Here is a 23,626-nt window from a genome sequence, read left to right on the forward strand (position 1 = left end):
AATTTCCCAGCAATGAGCGGTGGGAAATGCTCTCTGTTCTGCCACCTGAGGGAATCCACCGGCAGATATCCATCTGTCTCTGCTGTTTACAATGAAGGTACAGACTCATCCAGAAAAAAAAAAAAGAGATTTGAGTTTCATTTCCAGTTTGAAAAAGCCTGCTGTGCTGTGGAAAGTGATTTTTTTTTTTTGCCTCAAAATAAAAAGTGCCATGTTGTTTATACAAAGGCATTTGTGTCCGCACAGGTGAGACCTGAGGTCACCAGACGATTACTGCCAACAACCAGTGCAGTTGCCCCCAGGGATACAGTCCTCTGCCGTCATGCCTGTGGTTCAAAGGTGGGCACACCTTGAAGATAGGGAGTCTCGGTGTAACCTGGGCACCTCCCAATCCTGTGGATAGGGATCTACGGTAGGTATTCTCACTCCTAAAGCCACTCTGAGCAAATTCACCCAACTCTGTCCCCGGAGCACACAACAGAGCCAGATATTTGGTTCCTAAGCTTTGAAGTTCCTCAGAGGTCCATTTGAAGTCATGTTCTCAGGAATTCAAAGAATAGAATTAAGGGAACCAGAACCGTAGCATGAAGGCATTTTAGAATCTAACATTATTTTTGAGATTTCTGATTCAGTCCCTTCTGAAAATGTGCTGTGGTTCATAATGTCTGATTGGGAGAGGAGAGTGATCTCCCCCCCCCCGCCCCCCCCCCAGAAGCCAATGAGAGCAGCCTGACTGAAACACCTGAAGGCTGAGCCTCCTCGACTCCAAAATCTCACTGAGAGTTTGTCAGTCCACGACTACAAGCTAATACCGTGCAACACTAATTAAGATTAACTCAGTGGTAAGACACAGGATGCAGACAGCTGTGTTTGCTTTGTTATTCCTTCATCCCCAGCAAGCTCCCATTCCTAGCACCTTTTGGAGGTGCTCAGCCTGGACCTTGGCTTTGATTATTTACTGACTATCTGTCATGCCCTGATAACCCTAAGCACTTCCCAAGCCCCAAAGAGTCAACAACATATCAGACATCCCTCCAAGGCCTCGCTCACACCCCTTACCTATAGGGCACTCAAAGAAGAAAAAAGTGGGATGGTTAAAAAAAAATATTCTATTTTCATAAGGTATCGCTTCCTGGGTCTATATTCCATGCAGGTCTCAGGACTAACTTTCCAACAAATTAAAGCTCTGGTAATCGCATCCATCCAGAAGCGTCTATGCACCTGCGTACCTGGCTGTGTGCCAGGCTGTCAACGCCATATAATTTGAGGGTATATAATTTGAGACAAGAATGTATTCTCTGCTGGAAGAATATTTCTTACTATACAATTTAGAGATAAGAGCACACAGGCCACTGAAATGACTGTTCTTTTCAGGAAAAATAAAAAACCCAGCTCAACTAGGATCCATTTTCACCAGAGCTCTGAGCTAGACTCCCCTGGGTGTCTCTGCAACCAGTGGAAAGCTCCTCTGGATGGAGGGCAGGGCCAAGGCCACTGAAAGTGAGCCTACTTGCAAGGATTTCGCTTCTTTCCATCCCCCAGGTGTCCACAGGTGGTGGCAGGTCTGCCTTGAGGGCAAAGGCAGAAGAAGCCATTGGGGTCTGCAGGAGCTATTTGGATCTTAGAAGCAAGCTGGAGCTGCTCCTTGGGAGAGGGTTTTCTGGCCCAGGGCTGGTACTACCCTGCAATTCTACAAGTGAGGATCTTTAGATGAAGGAATAAGCAACCAGCCAGGCAGAGTTCAAAACAAGCAAAGCAAAGAGGGAGCTACAGTGAGTCAGCAAAACAATAAGAAGAAATTTGTCGCCCACATCTACAGGGATGTCGGAAGTTCACAGGCAGAATATCAAGTGGCTGTGCATGAGTGTTTTTAGGAGAGCAAGGGTCAAGACAATGAAACAAGGAGTGATGAAGGGCTGGTTTGTGTTTTTGTTTTGTTTTGTTTCTAAGATTATGGGATTTCTAGAGATGAAAAATGTAACTATTGGAATCAACAGCTTCTCAGGTAATTGACATAGGAGATTCTGTGTAGATGAAAAAAGACTTAGCAACTGAAAAACACACCCTAAGAAATTACCTAAATAAGCCCAGAGAAGAATGTGGAATATTCTTACACACAATATGAACGTATGTCACTGTGATTGGTTTAATCTGACTGGCCAGTAGCTGAGCAGAATAAAGTAGGGGGGAGAACCAAAATGAGAACACTAGGAAAAAGAAGGGCATAGTCAGAGGAGTCACCCGCAGGCACAGAGAGAAGAAAGATGGGCATGCTGTACTGAGAAAAGGTACCAAGCCACATGGCAAAGCATAGATAAGAAATATAGGTTAATTTAAAATGTAAGAGTTAGCTAGTAACAAGCCTGAGTTATTGACCGAACATTTGTAATTAATATAAGCCTCAATGTGTTTATTTGGGAGATGCCAGTGGGACAGAAACTTCTACCAACAGAAGAAAGAGCAATCATTTGAAAGGAAAATGAAGAGAGAGGGAATTTAGAATAACAAAGTTTAAATCCCTTACCAACATTTTAGAGGGCAAATGGGGGAGTGGGGTGGGGGGAGTAACAATTGAATGATGTCCCAGAAATGGTAAGAGACAAAAAGAAATTCCACAAAAGAACCATGTGTAAATTGGAAGGGCTTTTAAAAGGGCCACATCCAGGTAAAACCATAAAGTCAGGGGCAAAGTCTTTAAAACACCAGAGAGCACAGACAGACGGGCTGCATACAACAACAGTTAGACTGATGGAAACCCTCAGCAGGGTTACACTCAAGTCACAAAACACTGAGGAAATAGATTCCCAGAGTAAGAAAAACAAACTCTAGCAAGAAAAAAAAATATTCTTTGAAAATAAGGGGAAATATTTTCCTGATGAGACAATATTGAGTGATTTTACTACTAGTTGGCCTTTGTCAAAAGTGTCTTAAACAGGTCTATTAATAAAACACTTTTGGAAACACCATCTGAGAAACCTAAATATTTATTCAGTAGAGAATACCAGTAATAATCATTTCTACAAAAAAGTTAATGTTCAGCATAGTCCATAAGTTGGGTCCTCAATAAAATGGACATTGCAGTCAGAATTGTCACAGTGTTCTTCTACTGTTCAACAAAGATGAGGGAAGCAGCAAGGTCCTCAACACGAGGCTCTTTGAGTTATGCATTTATGACATAATTTTTAATTTTTTAATAATAAAGATATATAAATTATGAATAATAGAAGATAATGAAAACTTCAAATGACTACTAAGTTAACAACAAAATGTAAGCTATGAGAAGGGAGATTAGAAAATTGAGAAGAAGCCAAAGTAAAAAGCAATAAGGTCATAGCAATCTCCCAACGATCAATATTCATTACAATGCTAATTGGCTAACTGGCTAGCTAAAGGATAGATTGCTAATTAAGAAAAAAATTCAGCTAGTTAATGTCAAAAATACTCATTTTAGTTCTGAGAACACATGAAGTTGACAGCAATAATCGGAAGAAATGCAGGTTTCTATAAGAAGACTGTCTGGGAGGGCAAAGGGTCTGTGTAGCCATATTCCTAGAAGCAAACAGAACAATATCGCCATATGCCAAGTGATTTCACAATGGAAAGAATAGAAAGGAAAATTCAGAATCAAACTATGGTCACTAAGCACACGTGGAACACTGTCAAAATAGCTAACCCAGGAGCGGAGCTTGAGACCTCGCCTATCATGCCACAACAATTAGCCTGCGTTTCACAAACATTTTTAAAAGGAAAAAAATGCAGTCAAAGTACAATGACAGGGTCAAGGAGGGTAGAGGAGGACTGAGCTGAGGGATACTGGCTACAGGAAGGCTATCTTTGATAAGAAAAAATAGTTCTCATGGATATTCCGACAACGTGTACACCCAGCATATGGAAAACATTTGTTGTGCAGTTCATGAACATGACCAGAACCCTTAAAACGATGAACAAGCAAGAGCAAAAACTCTTACCAAGCCCCCACAAAAAAAGAAATTACTTCAGTGAAGTTCTCTTGGAAGGCAGTTGCTCTCACAGCTCTCTGGCCAGGGCTTTAAATAGAAATTCCTTTTTAAAAAAAGAAAAATCCATAGGAGGCCTGGTAGAATGATTCAGCCATGAAAGCCTGGAGACCTGAGTTCAGTACCCAGAACCTATCAGTCTTAGGTTTCTATTGCTGTGCAACCGTGACCAAAAGCATCTTAGAGAGGAAATGGCTTATTTCATTTTACAGCTTATGGTCCATAATGAAGGGAGATCAAGGCAAAAACCAGGAGGCAGAATTGAGCAGAGGCCATAGAGGAATACTGTTTACAGGCTGGCTCCTCATGGCTTGCTTGGCCTGCTTTCTTCTCCACTCTAGGAACAGGGGCCCAGGGATGGAGCCAACCACCGTGAGCTGGGCCCTCCCCTATCAATAGTCAATCAAGAAAATGCCCTACAGAGTTGCCCACAGGTCAATCTGATGAGGGCAGTTTCTCACCTGAGGTTTACTCTTCCCAGGTGACCCAAGACTGACATACAACTAGCCAGTACCCACTCCCTAAGGTTATCTTCTAAACTTCACGCGTGTGAACCTACCACCACATACAACAATAAAAATCAAATAACATTTTTATTGTGTGGGATATAAAATTAGAATTTAAAAATCATTATAAGCAGGTGATAACAAAAATAGCACCTTTTATGTTTTCCCTCACAGAGACAATTAGAAATAAAATAAATCTCTTTTAAAATGTTCTTGGAAGTAATGAGAGGATATGGGGAACTAATGTGCAAATATGTGTCTTAACAACTTCAGAAAACACATAAACAAAAAAAAAAAAAAAAACCCAGACAAACCAGAATTGCACTCCCCCGCAAATAGAGAAAGACACCCATGTCAACGAGGCTATAAAATGTGTGGAAAAATATCTTAGAATCTGAAAGCTGCTTTTTGGAGGAACCAGTAAAATAGGCAAACTGTTAATCATGTTGATTAAAAATAGCAAGGGGTAAACAAGCAATACTGTATATGCAAAATGTGACAACCACCAATACAACATGTTAGAACAGGTAATTGATACAGAACACCCTTGTCTCTGTTACGGTTTCTATCGCTGCGACAAGATACCATAAGCATAAAGCAAGTTGGGGAGGAAAAACGGTTTATTCAGCTTACGCTTCTACATTGCTGTTCACCACTGAAGGAAGTCAGGACAGGAAAGCAAACAGGACAAGATCCTTACTAGGGTGCTTGCTAGCTCACTTTCAATGGCTTGCTCAGCCTGCTTTCTTAAAGAACCCAGGACCACCCGCCTAGAGATGGCACCGCCCACCACGGGCTGTGTCTTCCCCCCTCAATCACTAATTAAGAAAATACCTTACAGCTGGATCTCATGGAGGCATTTCCTCAACTGAGGCTCCTTCCTCTCTGATGACTCTAGCTCGTGTCAGCTTGCCACATAAAACCAGCCAGTACAAACCTTATGCCAGAGATGACTTTCAAAGGCTGGTGCAAGGATGGATTCCTAAATGCATGTGTATTCATTGGTCAGCCTTACCAGAGAGAGCCATAAGACTGAATAGTCAAATGAGAAAGAAGGCTTTAAACCAATAGCTAAAAACCTTACCACAAAGGAAGGACTAAGTTCTATTTTAACAGGCCAGTCCTACATTTTGACAAATATCTTGTTCTAATATCGTAATGCAAAGCTTTCGAAGAATTAAAGTGGAGTAGCCATTTCTCAGTGAGCTTTCACACTAAATATAATAGGAGATCAAAAGACACAGGGCAGCTTCACACACAAGACAGATCAAACGCCCTAGACGAAGAAGCAGCGGTAACTCCAGCACAGCCAAGAGCATTTGCCAGGAGGAGCTGGGGTTCCTCTGAGGAATGCATGTCATTTCACGGTTCAGCACATAACGCATGTAAAATAACCACTTGTTTGATTTAGTGTCTCTGACTAAACACAAACTGAGGAGGAGGAGTTTATTTGGCTTACAGATCACAGCCCCTCATTGACAGAAGCCGATGCAGGAGCTCAGACAAGAACCTGGAGGCAGTAACCAGAGCAGAGACCTTGGAGGAACCCTACCCTGCTTACTGACTTGCTCCCTTTGGCTTGCTCAGCTAGCTTTTTTTTTTTTTTAACACAGAAGGGGATGGGTACTCTTACATCAACTATCAAACAAGAACACTCCCTATAGACATATCCACAGGCCCATCTGATGGAGGCAATTTCTCAATTGACAGTCCCTCTTCTCAGCTACGTTTCAACTTGACAACAACTAACTAACACACCAATTTTAAAAAAAAGTTTAAACCTTCATCAGGCATGAAAGGAGACAGAGACAGAGACCCACATTGGAGCACCGGACTGAAATCTCAAGGTCCAAATCAGGAGCAGAAGGAGAGAGAGCACGAGCAAGGAACTCAGGACCGCGAGGGGTGCACCCACACACTGAGACAATGGGGATGATCTATCGGGAACTCACCAAGGCCAGCTGGCCTGGGTCTGAAAAAGCGCCTGTGTTAAAACCGGCTTCGCTGAACATAGCGGACAATGAGGACTACTGAGACCTCAAGAACAATGGCAATGGGTTTTTGATCCTACTACACGTATTGGCTTTGTGGGAGCCTAAGTAGTTTGGATGCTCACCTTACTAGACCTGGATGGAGGTGGGTGGTCCTTGGACTTCCCACAGGGCAGGGAACCCTGATTGCTCTTTGGGCTGAAGAGGGAGGGGGACTTGATTGGGGGAGGGGGAGGGAAAGGGGAGGCGGCAGTGGGGAAGAGACAGAAATCTTAAATAAACAAACAAACAAACAAATAAATAAATAAAAGTTTAAAAAAATTCTGATTATCTTAATAGAAAAAAATTGTACAAAAATGTCAATATTACCTCATGAGGCAAATATGACCACCAGCAAACTAGCCTGGGAGGGACTTCCCAAGTGAAGGAGGCGTGGCTAGTATCATTTACATTATATCATCTATGCTGTCTATTCTGGATGATGGGAACCATTAGAACCACCCCCTTCAAAGTATTGTACATTCTGTCTCTTATGGTGTGTGTGTGTGTGTGCGTGCACCTATATGTGGTCATGAATATGCGTATAGGTCATGAAACTAGAAAGGGGACCCTGAAAGGAGAAAAAAAATGAGCTTTGAAAGAAGCAGGGCAGGAAAGTGGAAGGTGGGTGGTAGGAGATGGAAAGGCTCACTGGGCTCGGGAGCAAAAGAGGAAGAGCAACCAAAAGGAAGCATCTATGCAAATGCCAGAATCAACCCTGTTACTTTGTATGCTAATTAGAAAAGCAAATCAATAATTTCTAAAATAGCCACACCTTTGTCATTACCATTACAACATTGCATTCAAAGTCCTAGACGGTAAAAGAAAAAAAGCAAACTTTAAAAATGTCAATCCCAGCAGGAATGGAGGCAGGATCATGAAGCCCCGCCCCTAGCAAGGAGCTATTTGCAGCTGCTAGCTCCTGTGGGGAGCTAGAGACAGTTTACTTCAGCAATGTGGCCTCTCTTAGGTTATCCATGCTCCAGTGGGTGGGCTCACACCCATGTGCCCATGGGTAACACTAGGCAGACTCAGTGGGTTAAAAAATGAGGCCATGGTGTTGACAGGGGGATGTGGGGAGGGAATTCTGGGACGGCTTTGAGGAGGGAAGGGGCAGGGTGGATATGATCCAAATACACTGCTTGCATGTGGGAAATTCTCAAAGAGTACATTAAAATACACATCAAGATGTAAATAGAGGAGACAAGAGAATGGGAAGAGAGGAGGAAACAAGTCTCCCCCCTCCCGCAACCGTGGAAGCATCACAGTGGCTCCTGCAAGCTGTCCTCTATTGTCCTTTAAAAGCCTGGGAGGTTACTAGAAAGAACTGACAGCCTCTAAAGTGTTCCTGCGCAGTGCACTCCAGAAACAGTTTTCCTCTGCTATTATTTATGAATACTTCCTGGCATGTGGATGGTATTTTTCTTTTCTTCTACATGTTAATAATTTCTAACTTTTTGTGTGGAAAAAAAGGCAGATTCTTCTTATACTGAAACAGAATAAGTCAAAATAAAAAGTAATGTCTTGGAACAGGTAATCACCATTCAGACCCATGGCACCTGAGTATCTCAGAAGCTGTTTAAAATGGGCTTTTTTATTCCATCTTACACCTGTAAGAATGGCCAAGATCAAAAACACTGATGACAACTCATGCTGGAGAGGTTGTGGGGAAAAGAAAACACTTCTGCATTGCTGGTGGGAATGCAAGCTGTTACAACCCCTTTGGATGTCATGTGGCGATTTCTCAGAAAATAAGGAAACAACCTTCCTCAAAACCCAGCAATACCACTTTTGGGTATATATCCAAAGGAAGCTCAATCGTGCCACAAGGACGTGTGCTCAGCTATGTTCATAGCAGCATTGTTTGTCATAGCCAGAACCTGCAAACAACCTAAGTGCCCCTCAATCGAAGAGGGATATGGAAAATGTGGTACATTTAAAAAATGGAGTACTACACAGCAGAAAAAAATAACGACAGCTTGAAATATGCAGGCAAATGGATGGAGCTAGAAAACATCATTTTCAGTGAGGTAACCCAGACCCAGAAAGACAATTATCACACGTACTCACTCATAAGTGGTTTTTAAACATAAAGAAAACCAGTCTACAAACCACAATCTCAGAGAACCTAGACAACAATGAGGACCTAAGAGAGAGATACATGGATCTATTCTACATGGGAAGTAGAAAAAGACAACATCTCCTGAGTAAACCGGGAGTATGGGGACCTTGGGAGAGGGTTAAAGGGGAGGGGAGAGGCAGGGAGGGGAGCAGAAAAAAATGTAGAGCTCAAAAGAAATCAATAAAATTAAAAAATAAAAAAATGGACTCTTTATTCTCATAAGATAATAGGTGGGAGGGGTGGCATCAGGGTTGTTTGTTCCCAGAATGCATGGTCTGACAAAGCCTTTGAGGAGCAAAATGTTAACCCTCCTGCAAGTCTGTCTCTATGTTCTCACTGACGGCTCTCTAAGACCAATACAAACAAACGTGCTCCTATGTCTGCCACAGCCATGGGATATAAAGCTATTGATGAAAAGGAAAGATATCTCTCATCAATCAATTTTTCTGAACTGTCTTTTAATTAATTTGGAGAGTTTTAAAGTTGACCTTGATGAGATTTCCGAGCTCCTCTCCCATGTTGTTTCATTTCTTGGCTAGAGCTTCCTGGAGAAAGTTAAGGAGGCCTGTTAGTGACTCTCATGGTGGGGGGAAGTCTTGCCCTCTGCTGAAGGTGAAAGGTCTTAGCTCAGAGTTCTGCACCTGGCTCCACACCGTGTTTCAGATTTCAGACTGTTACAGATGGCTGCTGCCTTTGCACGTATCCCACAATGCATCTTCATGCAGCTTATTGACATGAATCCGATTTTCCTTATTGAACCAGTGGGCTTGCTGCAGTGGTCAAGGCCTGCCTTGCTGTTACACAGCTTCTGTAATTGCTCCTCTTGATCTCGGCAGATGTCAGCATTACTGAGAGTGATACCTCTAGTGTTTCAGATTTTTTCAGCTACTCAGATAATTGAGATTCATCTATGTGGTTAAAGTTTCTGTTTTTTTTTTTTTGTTGTTGTTGTTTTGTTTTGTTTTGTTTTTTTTTGGTTTTTTTTTTTTTTTTTTTTTTTTTTGGTTTTTCGAGACAGGGTTTCTCTGTGGCTTTGAGCCTGGGCGGTGGTGGCGCACGCCTCTAATCCCAGCACTCGGGAGGCAGAGGCAGGCGGATCTCTGTGAGTTCAAGACCAGCCTGGTCTACAGAGCTCCAAAGCCACAGAGAAACCCTATCTCGAAAAACCAAAAATAAAATAAAATAAATAAATAAATAAAGTTTCTGGTTTTTTTTATTTTGCAAAAATCCTAGTATTGGCAAACACTTTCATAATAGATATTATAGTTTCATCACTTCCTGTGTTCCAAAGCACACATCACAGGAAGTAGCATCTGTATCAGGTGTAGAAGTGACTCACAACCAAGGGAAAGAGCCAACATGAAGTTACCTAGCACATGGCCCAAATGGAAAAGTCCAGAAACCTACAGGGATGTAAGTAGCTACCCTGTAGTGGTTCAAGTTAAACAGCTCCTAAGACCCAGTAAAGAGTTCACTGAATGATGGAAAGTAACTGTTTCTCTTTATCTTGTAATAATGTTTTGTGTCCACAACCGTGAGGGAATCATTTATCAGCCTGATTTATCCGTGATTGTTTAAGCTATGAGTGTCTGCCTTTATTTTTGTCATTGGCTTTTCCATAATATGCTGTCCTTCTTCGAAGTCCCTGTGCCCTATCTGAAGCCACCTGACATGGCGCCTGTACACCGTTTCACCTTTGGATCCACCTCCAAGCGCTATGTGCTCACAACTTACGCCATGTGCATCCCAGGTTTGGTTATTTTACAAAAGGTTAATCTCTGTAATCTTGAATTCTTTCTTTTTTTCCTGCAGTCTTCAAGGCTGCTGGACATTTCTTTCCTGTTTATCAATAACTTTCGGGCTTTATATTTATCTGAGATGTGTTCTATTTTCATTTCCAGCTGTCCGTGCTAACACAGGGACTCGGTGGAATTGGTACATTGAGCTTGTGCCCTGCATGCCTGTGAAATCCTGGACCAGCAGCTTCTTGCTGATCTCTCTACGCTGGCCGTGCTTCTGTCTGCAACTAGAGATGGCTTTGACTGTGCTCCGTATTCCTCTTCCTCAATTCCTTCCCTCCTGTGTCCTTTCTGTTTGCTTGCACCACCTGCAGCTTCCTCCTATCACTGCACAAGTGTGTGTGATGTGAGCACAAGTCCCTGCCTAGCTCTGCACCTTGGAGGAACCCACCATTATTGCTGTTTAAACGAAGCATTCCCTGTGGCTCTCTGAAGCGTGTCTTTCGTCCACTCAAGGGGGTAATCTAAACTTTCATCGGCTTGCACATGCTTTATTTATTTATTTATTTGATGGATTGCTGTTGTTGTTAATATGACTATATGTTGAGCTGGGAAAATGATTTCTATTGTAGCTGTTTTACATTCAGAAATCATCTTACTTTGTAGCTCCAAAGTTGGCGGCTTCTTCTCAATGCTCGTGTCCCTTTCAATGCTTGCTAGGATTCCGGGCATGCACCACCATGCCACTGACGCATTTTCTAAACCTACTGAAACCATCTATTTTTCTTTTTTTGTTTCTGATAAATAACATCAGTTGGTTTCCTGATATTAAATTATCATTTCCTTCCCAGAAAGCACAACTTGGTCACAAGGTGTCGCCAACTGTATACACCGATAAACCCACTACATTGCCTTGGACGTTTCTGATTTGCGCTGGTGAAGCAGTACAGTGTGCAGGCTTCCTGTGATCACCACGTGACTTTTGTAACCTAGGAGGGCTGATCTCAGGGAAAGGAGTTGTAGGAACATTATCCCCTCTCCCATGTCTCAACAAGCTTGTGTAGACACTCCTTCCAGAAACAGCGGATGGAGCTTGCCAGAGAAATTGTTTGATCCTGGAGAATTTCCCCGGAATATCTTCCCCTGGATACTCCCACTGGGAGGCTTCGAAGCAGACTTGCTGCGTACATGTGCTCAGATCTGTTCACGTTCTGTTGCTTCCTTAACTCAGCTTGCTCTGTACAAAGAGTCCGTCTGTTTGGTTAAAGCTCTGAGTACACTCCAGGAGGCAGTGACTCACATTTTTCTCACTGCATTTTATATAAGGTCTGGACAAGAACTGTTTTTGTTCCTGATGTCGCTCATCCGTCACTGGCAAAAAAAAAAAAAAAAACCTCCATTCAGGAGATGATCAGCTGTACTGATCTTTCTAAAAATTCAGTTTCGCTTCCATCAGTTTTCCTTATATTTCTTTGTTGATTCTTTGACATCTCTTCTTATTTTCTGTGTTTACTGTCAACTTCACACAATCTAAAAACACCTAGGCAAGAAGTCTCAAAGACAAAACTGTCTAGATCAGGTTGTTCTGTGGGCAGTGCCTGTGGGGCGTGGTCATGGTTATGACAATTGAGTGACGAAGACCAGCCAATGTGGGGGGCACCATTCTCCAGGCTCAGGGTCTTGAACTGGATTAAGTCAGAGACAGTGAGGCAAGCTCTAGATGCCTGCATTAATCCATCGCTCTTTGCTGGTCACTATGGACGTGACGTGCCTAGTCCCTGCCGCTTCTGTCACCATGACTTGCCTGCTATGAATGACTGTAAGCTGCAGTTGTGAGATCTTTCTTTCTCCCCAAAGCTGGGATATTCTATCATAGCAACAGGAAACAAAACTGGGTCGTCTTTTTTTTTTTTTCCCAATTCTTTTGGCTCGTTCTGATTAGGAAGCTCTCTGTTTCTAGTTGCTTAGGGGTAAGCATTGATTTAAATTTTCCTTTCCACTGCGGACATTTTCATGTTACACATTTCTGGCAGTGTCCTGCTTTGGCTATGTTCCCACAAGATTTCTTATAATGATTTTCGTTTTTTAAATCAAAATATTTTCTGACTCCCTCTATCTCTCTGACCCAATGTTTTACTTTGAGTATGTTATTCTATTCCCAGGTGTTTACATATTCTCCTGATCGTTTCTTCCTGTTCCATCCCTGGTTTCTAAATTAATGCTATTTTGGCCAGAAGGTGACTTGTGTAGGCTTTAATCTAACTCAGTATCTGTGGGGTTATTTTACAGCCTAGAATGTGGCCATGATGAATACTCTGCACATGCACACAAAAACATTGTCTGCTGTGAAGTAGTTTGTAGATGACCCTCTGGCAAGAATGGAGGGCAGACTCCTGTCAGGTCGTGAGGTGGTCTGTAGCTGACCCTCAAGCCAGGGTGGAGAGTGGAATCCTGTCAGGTTTTTTTTTTTTTTTAAGATTTATTTATTATGTATACAACATTCTGCCTCGATGTATGCCCACACGCCAGAGGAGGGCGCCAGATCTCAATACGGATGGTTGTGAGCCACCATGTGATTGCTGGGAATTGAACTCAGGACCTCTGGAAGAGCAGCCAGTGCTCTTACCCTCTGAGCCATCTCTCCAGCCCCCTCCTGTCGGTTTTTCAAAGCTGAAAACACTTCCACCTTCTTGCTGTTATACAAGGAGCTGCTGAAGCCCCCAGCTACTCCCGCCACTCTGCCTGTGCCTTCCTTCTCTCGTCCGTGATTCTGCTGTGTGGAAGCTCCTGCTTAGAATTCTTCTGCTCTTTTGACACACTTTCTGCACATTTTTATGAATTCAATTTCCTTTGCATCTCCAGATTCTCACTTGCCTATTGGCTGGCCACCTACAGGCATCTGGACCCATTCTGAAGCGGGCATCTTCTCCTCACCTTAACTTTCACCCAGTTCATGGCGTCATATTCAAAGCAGGTTTCTGAACAGAAATCACTTATTTGTGCTAAAAATCTGGAAACCTCTGTCTCCAACAGGGAGTGAAACCTCACATTTGAATCTTCCTTTGTAGCTTGTTTTATTCGCTCATTTCCCTGTGTCCTGATCCTTCCTTCTCTTTTTATACCTAACTTTGTGTTAAATAATTATGTAGGGATTTTGTTTTGTTTTTGTATTTAGTGGGAGGGGGTCATTAAACCAACAATATACCTACAGTAGGCTCTCTTGGTGCCTTTCTTTTGTCCATATGTATTTTGTCTTCTTTCATTTTTATTGACAATAGCTTTATTTCTCATATAACATATCCCAATTACTCCCTCACTTCCTCCCAGCTCCTCCCCACCCTTCCCATGCAGATCAACCCTCCTTTCTGTCTCTAATGAGAAAACAAGCAGCTTTCTAAGGGAAAATAGTATACTATGCTACTATAAGATGAAACAAAACCTAACACATTGGAATAGGACAATACAAACAGACAGAAGGAAAAGAGCCCACAAAAACAGCTAGAGATGCAAAACCCCATTCTAGAATCCCCTCCAGGTGCAGACCCGTGCTGCCTCTGTGCTGGCAGCCTCAGTCTCTGTGAGTTCATATTTGTCTTGTTGATTAAGAAGACCTTGTTTCCTTGGTGCCTTACATTCCCTCTGGCTCTTTGTTTGTTGAGAAAAGCTCTCAGTTTGCAGCCCTTGCTCGCCTGGAATTTGCTATAGGGACCAGGCTGGCCTTGAACTCACAGAGATCCACCTGCCTCTGTCTCCCTAGTACTAGGATTGAAGGTGTGTTCTACCATATGCCTTTTGCTTTTTGTTTTTTTGCTTTTTGTTTTTTTGCTTTTTGTTTTTAAGACAGGGCCTCACTATGTATCTCTGGTTGGCTGGATTGAACATTTATTATGATTCTATTACTCTGTTTGCAAGTATTTTGCTATCTTGTCTGCCTACAATTTCAACTGCCTGCTCTACACGCCCCCGCTAGGTGTGTTTGTGTGTGTAATAAAATATACACCTTTATATAAATAAATAGATCACACATGAAGATACAGGTCTGTCTTTGAGTCTATAGAATTTACTGTCCCGTGTTACCGTGTGTCATATAGTAGATGGTGGGAAGGTGATCTGATTTCACACCGCCAGTTCCTCCTCCAAATCAGTGCCAGCACGCATCTCACGCTTTACAAATGCTGGAAGACTGTGCAAGCATGCTCTGTCACTAGTCCCTGCTCGCTCCACTGCCAGTTACTCTCCCAGCAAGAGAAAGAGAAAGAGAGAAAGAACAATGCAACCGTTACCATCTCTATCACTTTGAGGAGGAAAATTCCTCTCTGATGGTCCATGATTTCTTCCTAATAAGCTTCCTTGTAATTTCTTGAGCCAATGATCTCCAGACAGTGAATTCCCTTCCGTTCTAGTTTGTTTGGAACACCAATCCATCTCAAGTTCTGCCCAGTTTTTGATTAGTTTAAGTTATTAAGCTTATCACTTTGTTACGACAATAAAACTCATGAGATTTTTCGTCTTTGCTCCTGTCTGTGTAATGTGTCTTCTCCCTACCTTTAAGACTTGCCCCTAGTCTTTGCCACACGCATTTGGCTCTGACTTGTGAGTGCTCAGTTCCTGCTTCTTTGTAGCTTTGTTCTTTTCCAGTTGAGTTGGCGGAACTTCTTAAGTCTGCGGTTTGACAACACTGTTTATTTTTGTATCACCTTTGATCATTATCTCTCCAAATGCTCTTCACGCCGTGTGTTCTTCGAGGACTTCAATCACACAAATGGTAACCATCTGACGTTATCTCACAGCTCTGTGGATGCAGGCTCCATTTTCCCACTTGCCTTCTCTCTGAAACTCAATTTCCAAAGTTTCTGTCTTGTTCTATCTTTAAACTCTTCCGTTGGCTTCATCACATCTCCTCGTGAGCCCATCCAAAGTCCCTTTCCATCCTGGGTGTTATATTCTTCCTAATATGTCCGTGACTTTAATTCCGCGTCGCTGATGAAATTCCGTACCTGTTCCCTCCTGCAGGGCATTATAATGTTAATCAGCATTGTGCTGAGAGTTCCAGTGTGCAGGTCTCTGGTTCTGCTGACTGTCTTGTCTCTTGATGGATGAATTCTCGCTTGCTTTGCACTTCTTGTAACAAATGCTAGCCCTTGTAAGTAGGGCAGCAGAAAATGCCATTCATTGGGCTTCTTTCCCAGGAGCATCGTGGCCCTTCTTGTGTTGGGCTGTCAGCATAGGGGGCAGGGGCAATATTCAAAGTTGACTTGGACTTGGCTCCTATTAGCATGTTTGCCTGAAGAGGCACCAAATTCCCTTCACTGTGACTTCTCCACAGAGCTTTGACTTCTGGGGTATCTGAGCATCTCTTTCAGTCTGTGTGCCCCCACTCTGGCTGTCCTATATTCCTCTACCATAGAAAGTGAACACCATGCACCTTTCCTATATCACCTAGCGGGCAAGGGCATGGTCCAGCTTCAGTCTTCGGGAACCTTGTAATGAGTTGTGAGTTTGGGGATTTCTTGGCAGCACAGTCCAAGCTTCTGTGTTTCACTTACAGGGAGGAATATCATTTAGAGCTTTTCATTCACTCCAGGGACCGAACCACAGACATTCATATGTATCCACTGTGATTAACCACCAAGGCTGGTGCTTGCAAATCTTCTGAAGCCTGACTTCCTCATTCTGACTCCTTGTTAGAGATTTATTTCTTAGTATAAAGGACTTTAAAAAGAACATAACAAAACTAGGCAATATGAACTTTTCCAAATATCTCACGTTTCACAGAAGGGATCTAAGGTAGCTGTGGTCTAATAATTTGAAACCGCAGAAAACGTAAACTCAAGTCAGATTTCTTAAAAACCTCATTTGGAGAAAACAGGATCCATGTGGCATATGCCAAGTCACCCTCCACTAGAAAGGAAGCAAAATGCAAACACCACTAGACAAGAAACAGCAAGACAGAATAGCAAGAAAACACAAACCAGAGTGCCAAAAATCATATCGAAAATATACAGCACAGAACACACCAGGCTTCATTTCGAAACACAGATATCGCGCTCTTACACAATCTGAGTGTTGAACTAAAAGACAAAAAAAAAAAAAGACAAGAAACATGAAGTGAAACTAGCTATGAGCAGAGTGAAGTGACAGAAGTGACTTTCACATGGACCCACTCCACGCTTCTCTAGGAAGGTCCTTCCTTACCTGTGTTCCAACACGACCTTCCGGTGAGACGCAACATCTTCTCACCTCTTACTCTCTTAACTGTTCCCAACACGGAGTCCAGACCTAACAGGGTGGGATGCCATGGCCATGGCTCCACTCTTTTATATGGTGTCCTCACTGTGGTTTGCACGTGAAATGACCCTAAGAGGCTCAGGTGTTCACCTCCATGATGGAATATACCCCTTGCCCCCAGAACTGTGAGCCCCGATACACACCCTTCCTCCCGCTAAGTTGCTTCTTCTCGGGCATTAGGCCACAGCAATGAGAAAGGGAATGAATAAATCAGGGCTCGGAGAGCAGAGAAGCCCTTCCTCGTCACTTTGAACACTGTACTTCTCATTTGTTTATGGGAGGTCAGAGCCTTTTGCCATTGTCTATGCCCATTGCCTTCTCTGAATATGGGCTGCTTTACAGAGTCACACAGTTGCATACTGGAGAATGCTTGCAGACTGTCTTCAGGTGCATCTTGTCCTTGTTGATTTTAACCGCTATGTTTCAGAATGGTCCTTTTGCTTCTTTCTCATTTCTTTTGATGGTCTCTCCACAGAGGCTACTGGCTGCCTATTGCACCCCTTTCTGATCTTCTGTGGTTACTTATGTACTTATGCCTGTTAAATTATATTAAAATTTGCTTTACCCAGAAAGGTGACCAGGTCCTGCATAAAGCCCCTCTTCTGCATCTCTGGGATCAAAGGAATCTGAGCAGAATGCTCTTCACAGCACAGTTGGTATTTTATTTTCTTCCCCATCTGTCTCACTCACCATTGAAGTTGGGGTGGCACAACCGGTTTGGCTAGTATACATTTGTGTTTCCCCAGCACAACCTCCAATGCTCAGGCTAATGGCCAATGCTATATAGATGACACACAAACCTCCAGGTTCCCTCAAGGCACTGTTTATTTTGTGTGTCTCTACCAGGTGACAAGTGAATTAATGATCTCTTCCCACCGCTAGATGCTCTTAGTCTCGGCTATTTTATTTCTGAATAATGCCCTGACCTGCTGCCACATCCCAGGGACTAACATATTCCGTGGAGGAAGAGGACTGAGGGAGAGATGAAGCCAGCGCATCCAGCTCCTGACCGGAAGGATTGGGTTGCCCACTGACACATTCTCTACTGCCTGCTTCCTACCCTGAATCAGCTGCTGACACTGGGAACCAAGGAGTCTTGGATCGCTTCTCAGTTTGGCCACCCATTAACACCACCATTGGGGACAATTTCCTTATTAGCCACTTAGCTATTATCACAGCCCTTGCTTTCCACAGCTGTGACTCTATGCCTTTGCGTCCTGGACCCACTGGAAAGGTACTAGGCCCCCTGATGCACCTCGGCTTCCCAGGATGACTCCCTGCTTTCCTAGAGGCACTGTGAAGCCAGCAGAGTGGAAAGATAGTGTAAAATTTGACAACATTACAAAGCGTGAGCTCTCAGGGATGTGTCTGGCTGAAGATAGCCTAAGTCTAGTTAGTACCTACTGCTTCGTCTAGGCTCCCGACTGATTCCTACACTGGTCCAGTCTCACTTAATTAATTGTCTGTAGTTTCTTGCATGTTGTATCTACTCCTTGGTTTAACATCCTATTCCTCTTCCTGCCCTGAGAGAGCATTCTAGGCCTTGCCTCGAGGTTCCCCACCATTCGTCACTATGTCACATGACTGTGAACTACTGTTTCCCATCTCTCCTCTAGACTGCATAGCCCAGCAGTCATGGTACTGGGCCTGCAGCTTTCCTTGCGGATGGTTTGCCTGGTGAATGAAGGAAAGGAGACCAACCTCAACCATAACTTCCCGCATTTGAGACGGCCAAGGCTGCTTCTAGCTCTGAATAGAATAGCAATCGTGTATGAATCCAGTTTACCTAAAATATGAAACCCTTCTTTGTAGTACATCAGACTTCAGGCAACAAGCTCAGGCAAGTTGAGTTCACATGATCTGAACCCCTGAACTTGCAGTTAACTCTTAGCCAACTTAAGTGAGGAAGATAGGACATTAATATAAGTCTTAGAGTTTCTCACCCAGCACTCCATCCATAGTGACCTCTACCAAGGCAGCCAATAGCACAGTTACTCAAATTGCCTGCTAGGCGTGCATTGCTTGAGTCCATGGTATATGACCTTCCACTGTTCCTCAAATGTCAATGCATGGCTGACCAGAATAATCTTACATGAAAACCACTATCCAGCCAAGAAAGGGAAGTCTGAGCTCACTGCTTAAAATGAGAGCTCAAGACTCACTTTTCCTGTTCTCTGGAAATTCTAATTATGTTTCTTTGATTAATTTTTAAAAAAATCAATAAAATATATCTGATTCTAAGGTCACTGAATTCAGAACAGAGAAAATGTATAGCAAAGTTGATTAATATATGTCAGTCATGTAGTATATTTACAAAGATATATTTTATATCATGTTCTTGTATAAGAGTATCCATGGCCATAATTATGTATATTTGTATAATATAAATTATAATGAAAATTAAATATAACTTTCAAAATTATCCACCCATAAGATATAAAATAAATTGTTTTAATAGCAACATATCTGGTAATTTACAGATAAGTCTTTTAATAAATGCATAATTTCTAATTAAAGTAATGTATTTTCAATTCTAACTGTCTTGGGGGTTAACTCTACCTTTCAACTTTTCTGGTTCCCCTCCCAAGCGCTTTGTGAGTCGATTAGTAACACATAAACACAAAAAAACACAAACACATAACACATAAACAACCCTTTGCACGTATGTCCATGAGACATTCAATTCATTCTTTTCAAAGGTGAATGATTTCTGAGAATTCTGAAACTCATCAAAAAGTCAAATTTTAGGGATGCAATTTAGAAACTCCCATCTCAAGTAGATGTAGCTGTTTATTAGTCACCTTGGGAGACAGGTCAACATTTCTCTCCAAGACAAACCACGCTTCAAGTGTTGTCTTCATTGGTGACGTGCAAGGTAAGAAAGAAAGAAAGAAAGAAAGAAAGAAAGAAAGAAAGAAAGAAAGAAAGAAAGAAAGAGGAAAGGAAAGGAAAGGAAAGGAAAGGAAAGGAAAGGAAAGGAAAGGAAAGGAAAGGAAAGGAAAGGAAAGGAAAGGAAAGGAAAGGAAAGGAAAGGAAAGGAAAGGAAAGGAAAGGAAAGGAAAGGAAAGGAAAGGAAAGGAAAGGAAAGGAAAGGAAAGGAAAGGAAAGGAAAGGAAAGGAAAGGAAAGGAAAGAGACGCCAGGAAGAATAAAATGCACAGATGTGGTTGATGGTAGGCAAGGCTGGGAAAGATTGCTAGGACATTATGTTTGAAATAAGTATCATTTCACCCTTTGAGGATTACTAGTCCCAAACCAGAAGGTAAATTCATGAATGCTGTGTGACCAGAGGTGAGGTATGGGCTGTGTCACAGTGAGTAAGCCACCTGAAAAGTTATCGGTTTCCCAGTGAGCATAGAATGTCCAGAGGACATGCTTCCTGGAAGGACTGAGGCATTCTCAGACATGCCCGTATGTCCTTCTGCCATGTTGCAAAGCAGGAACTTCACTGGATGGATCTGTTAAACCTGTAGTTACAAAACTAAACCTGCAGGTGATCTGGGCACCTTCATCTATGCGTCGAGAGAAATATCATTCTCCCAAGAGTCACTGAAAGTCATGGAGCCCTCATATATGATATGTGTCATCAAATTACCTTCCATGACTATTAACGCAAATAGGAACATGAACATCATGGCACGCGATGTTATAAACATGAGTACCCCTGATGCTTGGTCAGATCTCAATCAATCGACAATGTGCAATGACAAGAAACAAAGGCGCTTTTCAGGCAAGAATCGCAAAAGCCTGCAGGATGCGTTGTCTTGTTCTCCCTGAGTTATTGCTAAACAAGAGTCCTTGCAAATTAGAATAAATATGCAGCCAAACAGAGAATAAAGTAAATGCATCCCCTACCCCGGTGTTGGTATCCACAGGAGCAGCTCCTTATTACTAAATTTTAGAGACACATATTGAGATAAGCTTGGTAGGTAGGAAATTACAGGAAGATAATGTAATTCTGCAGTCATAAAATATTCCATAATGGAAGGGGCTGCAAGACGATTTTGGCACCGGCAACATTTGCTTTTGTAATATGATCATATGTTAAGGTGATTTTAAAAAATCAATTTAAAAATTCATAAGATGATTTTATTCTCCTATTACAATACAGGTTTATTATGCAATATTTCATCCAGGGATTGTTTCAGGGGTGGCTATTTTACAGGACAAATGTTCGCTTGGGTCACTTGATTCCAAAGATAGAACAAAGCCCGTCTTTCAAATAAAGTGTTTTATAATCCGTCTCTACCATTGCCCTCATTGATAATTCCCAGTTCACAAAAAACACAAAAACTATGCATGCACCTGTGCCCGGTAAACCCATAAGCATCCTTGCATGCAGCACCCTAGACAAGCAACACTGTTAACTAGTGACAGCGGTTCATCTGCTGTCCTCACGAACCAGCAGCCAAAAACATGGCTATAAAAACACAGCCTGGCCAATATTTTCCTGTCCAAATCCCTCTGCTATCTCCTCATCTTCAAAACTGACCCTACAGCTGAAGGATGGTAACAGATGCACTCAAATTTTTAGAGTCACACTGTGCAACACATCCTAAAAGAGTTTGATAAGAGAATTGTGTCGTGAAAACGACACTGCTTTCAAAGCTGACTTATGACTCACACAGACAGGTACATTGTCACTGTTAGCTGGGGACTGACCTGGTATTGGTTGAGCTGCTAATACCACAGTGGGGAGAGGCCTGGAGGCAGGAGCTGGCCTAGACAGAGATGGAGTTACTTGGTTTGCCAGAAAGTGAGGTTTTTCATGGCTGTGGAAGAGTCCTGATCCCTCGGGATATATCCACGTGGAGTCCAGAGCAAAGGAATTGTTTAAGAAGATCTGTCCAAAAGAAAGGCAAACAAAACATTCACAAACAAAACACTTGGTGGAATAGACAGGTGTATACTATTGTTCACTGGCCCACTGGTGGGTGTTTATACTATTGGACAAACCATACAAGTATGAATTTAAAACTTAAAGAAAGGGATTGCTGCACCAGAGAAAGACCTCTAGCTGAGACTGAGCTTCAACTACCAGCCTGGCTAGGTCAGTGCAACAGCCAGGTGACAAACTGAAGAATCACCTGATGAGATCACCCTTTTGGATGGTAGAACAAGTTAACGTGCTGTTCCATCTTTCATATTCAAGTAACTAAATGATATTCAGGACACTTGAGTTCATAAGCCATCAGAAAGGAGAAAAAACAAAGTAGAACTCATGAGAAAAAATCCTTTTCAAAATGTGAAACTTGAAAAAAAACAAATTGTGAAACTTGCATTTTATAATATTTAAGAATGGATTTTGACCAATGGTTGTAGATTTTAAAGTTGAAAAAATTCTGATCCAGAAATTGTTGCTTTTTCAACAGAACCCAAGTGTTTGAGTCATGACAAAATTATCCCTATCTGCTGCTGTCTCTGAACAGGTCATTCTGGTTCCGGGATGAGCCCTCTCTGTACTCAAATAGACAATCTATTACAATTAGAAAATGTGAAATGTTTTCTGTTAACATGGTGATACTCAGTGACTTATCAATTAAAAATCCACTTATCTAATTAAATCACTTGCACTTTTACCTTGTAATTAGGCATCCTCTTGTCTACCCAGCTTTTCCCAACAGGAGGTGGCAGAGCAGAAGGGCAGACATGTGGGAAAAGGGGCACCAACTCCACAGCAGAGGAGGGGGATAGTCCTATGGATGGAGAATGACCACCAAACAGCCACTGGGACCCAAAATTGAGAGAGAGAGAGAGAGAGAGAGAGAGAGAGAGAGAGAGAGAGAGAGAGAGAGAAACATTAGCCTTGTTTGTACCAAAAGATGCCAGAGTAGCTGTTATAATAAAGGAATTTAAGCATAGAAATTTGATGAGAAAATAATATAATTTCCAATCAAGAAAGACCATGAACATTTATAAATTACAGAGAGACTTGTGAAAGTTTCATATCTGGATCATCATAAAATTATCAATTCAGTATCTGTCGATATTGGGGAGGAACTTCTAAGATAAGACAATGAGAGACTCAGGAAATGGGACTTCTACAGCCCAATGGTTACACAGAAACCTGGCAAAACTAAGTAGGTCATGAAACAAAGCCTAAAGTCAGAAATCTTGGAAATGAATTGGGCTGGGGGTGATGGGGTGGGAGGGAAACAAAAGAGGGTGTGGGGGGAAGAAACCAGAAACCCTTCTATTCGTGCAGGAAACTAACATAAAAAAATAGAAAAAGAAATGAGTTTCTGGCCTGGGCGGATGGGAAGGGCAAAGGCTGGCTTTGGGACCATTTCTTTTGAATACCCATTCTCTCTTCATGGAGAGCACAGAGCCGATCTCTGGCACCCATCTCCTTTACTATTTTGAAACTGTTTTAAGGAGCTAAGATTGTAACTTTCTCACGGTTCATTAATACAAACAGATACTAGAGCCACGGAAATGTAAGGACTCCTGGACTGAAGATCTCAGACAGACAGCACAGGAAGGGACAGATGCTGAGTACAGGTCACCCAGTAACCCCCCCTCCCGCTTCTTCACCCCAGCAAGGTGGGGGTGGGGAAAGACTCAGAGGCTGCTGCTTCAAAGGCACAAGGGTTTTCTTGTTCTGCTGTATGTAAAATGGCTTTCTGATTCTAGCTATCTTTACTTAGATAGTGAATAGCAGAAAACATGCAAATGACAAATGCTAAGATTTTCCGGATTTTTCCTTTTAATTTATTGGGGGGGGGGGACACAAGAGCTGGGAGGGGGCAGTTTTCAACGTTATGTACCTCTAGCGGTAACACTCTGAAACGACAGTCCTCCTAAACATGGCAAAAGCTACCAGAGCTTATCCAATAAAGCCTAATACGATGTGCATCACACATCATGATAGGATGCCCAGTATGGCACGTATCATTGTTAAGTCCAAGGAACAGCTTAGGGGAAGT

The 23,626-nt window shown here is 42.4% G+C and overlaps 1 protein-coding gene across 1 annotated transcript in view; it reads right to left on the reverse strand.

Moving 5' to 3' along the window:
- The window catches only part of Tcerg1l (transcription elongation regulator 1 like), a 171,050-nt gene that overhangs the window by 146,240 nt on the left and 1,184 nt on the right, over window positions 1–23,626 (reverse strand). Inside the window, exons 2-3 of the mRNA XM_050137935.1 lie at window positions 22,281–22,427; window positions 21,363–21,543 (exon numbers count right to left, since the gene is read on the reverse strand). Of these exons, the coding sequence (XP_049993892.1) occupies window positions 21,363–21,543; window positions 22,281–22,427 (328 nt within the window). The remainder of the gene's footprint in view (window positions 1–21,362; window positions 21,544–22,280; window positions 22,428–23,626) is intronic.

The sequence above is a fragment of the Alexandromys fortis genome, unplaced genomic scaffold (assembly GCF_014885135.2).
Source record: "Alexandromys fortis isolate MF-2015 unplaced genomic scaffold, M_Fortis_MF-2015_v1.1 scaffold_3, whole genome shotgun sequence".
Classification (NCBI taxonomy): domain Eukaryota; kingdom Metazoa; phylum Chordata; class Mammalia; order Rodentia; family Cricetidae; genus Alexandromys; species Alexandromys fortis.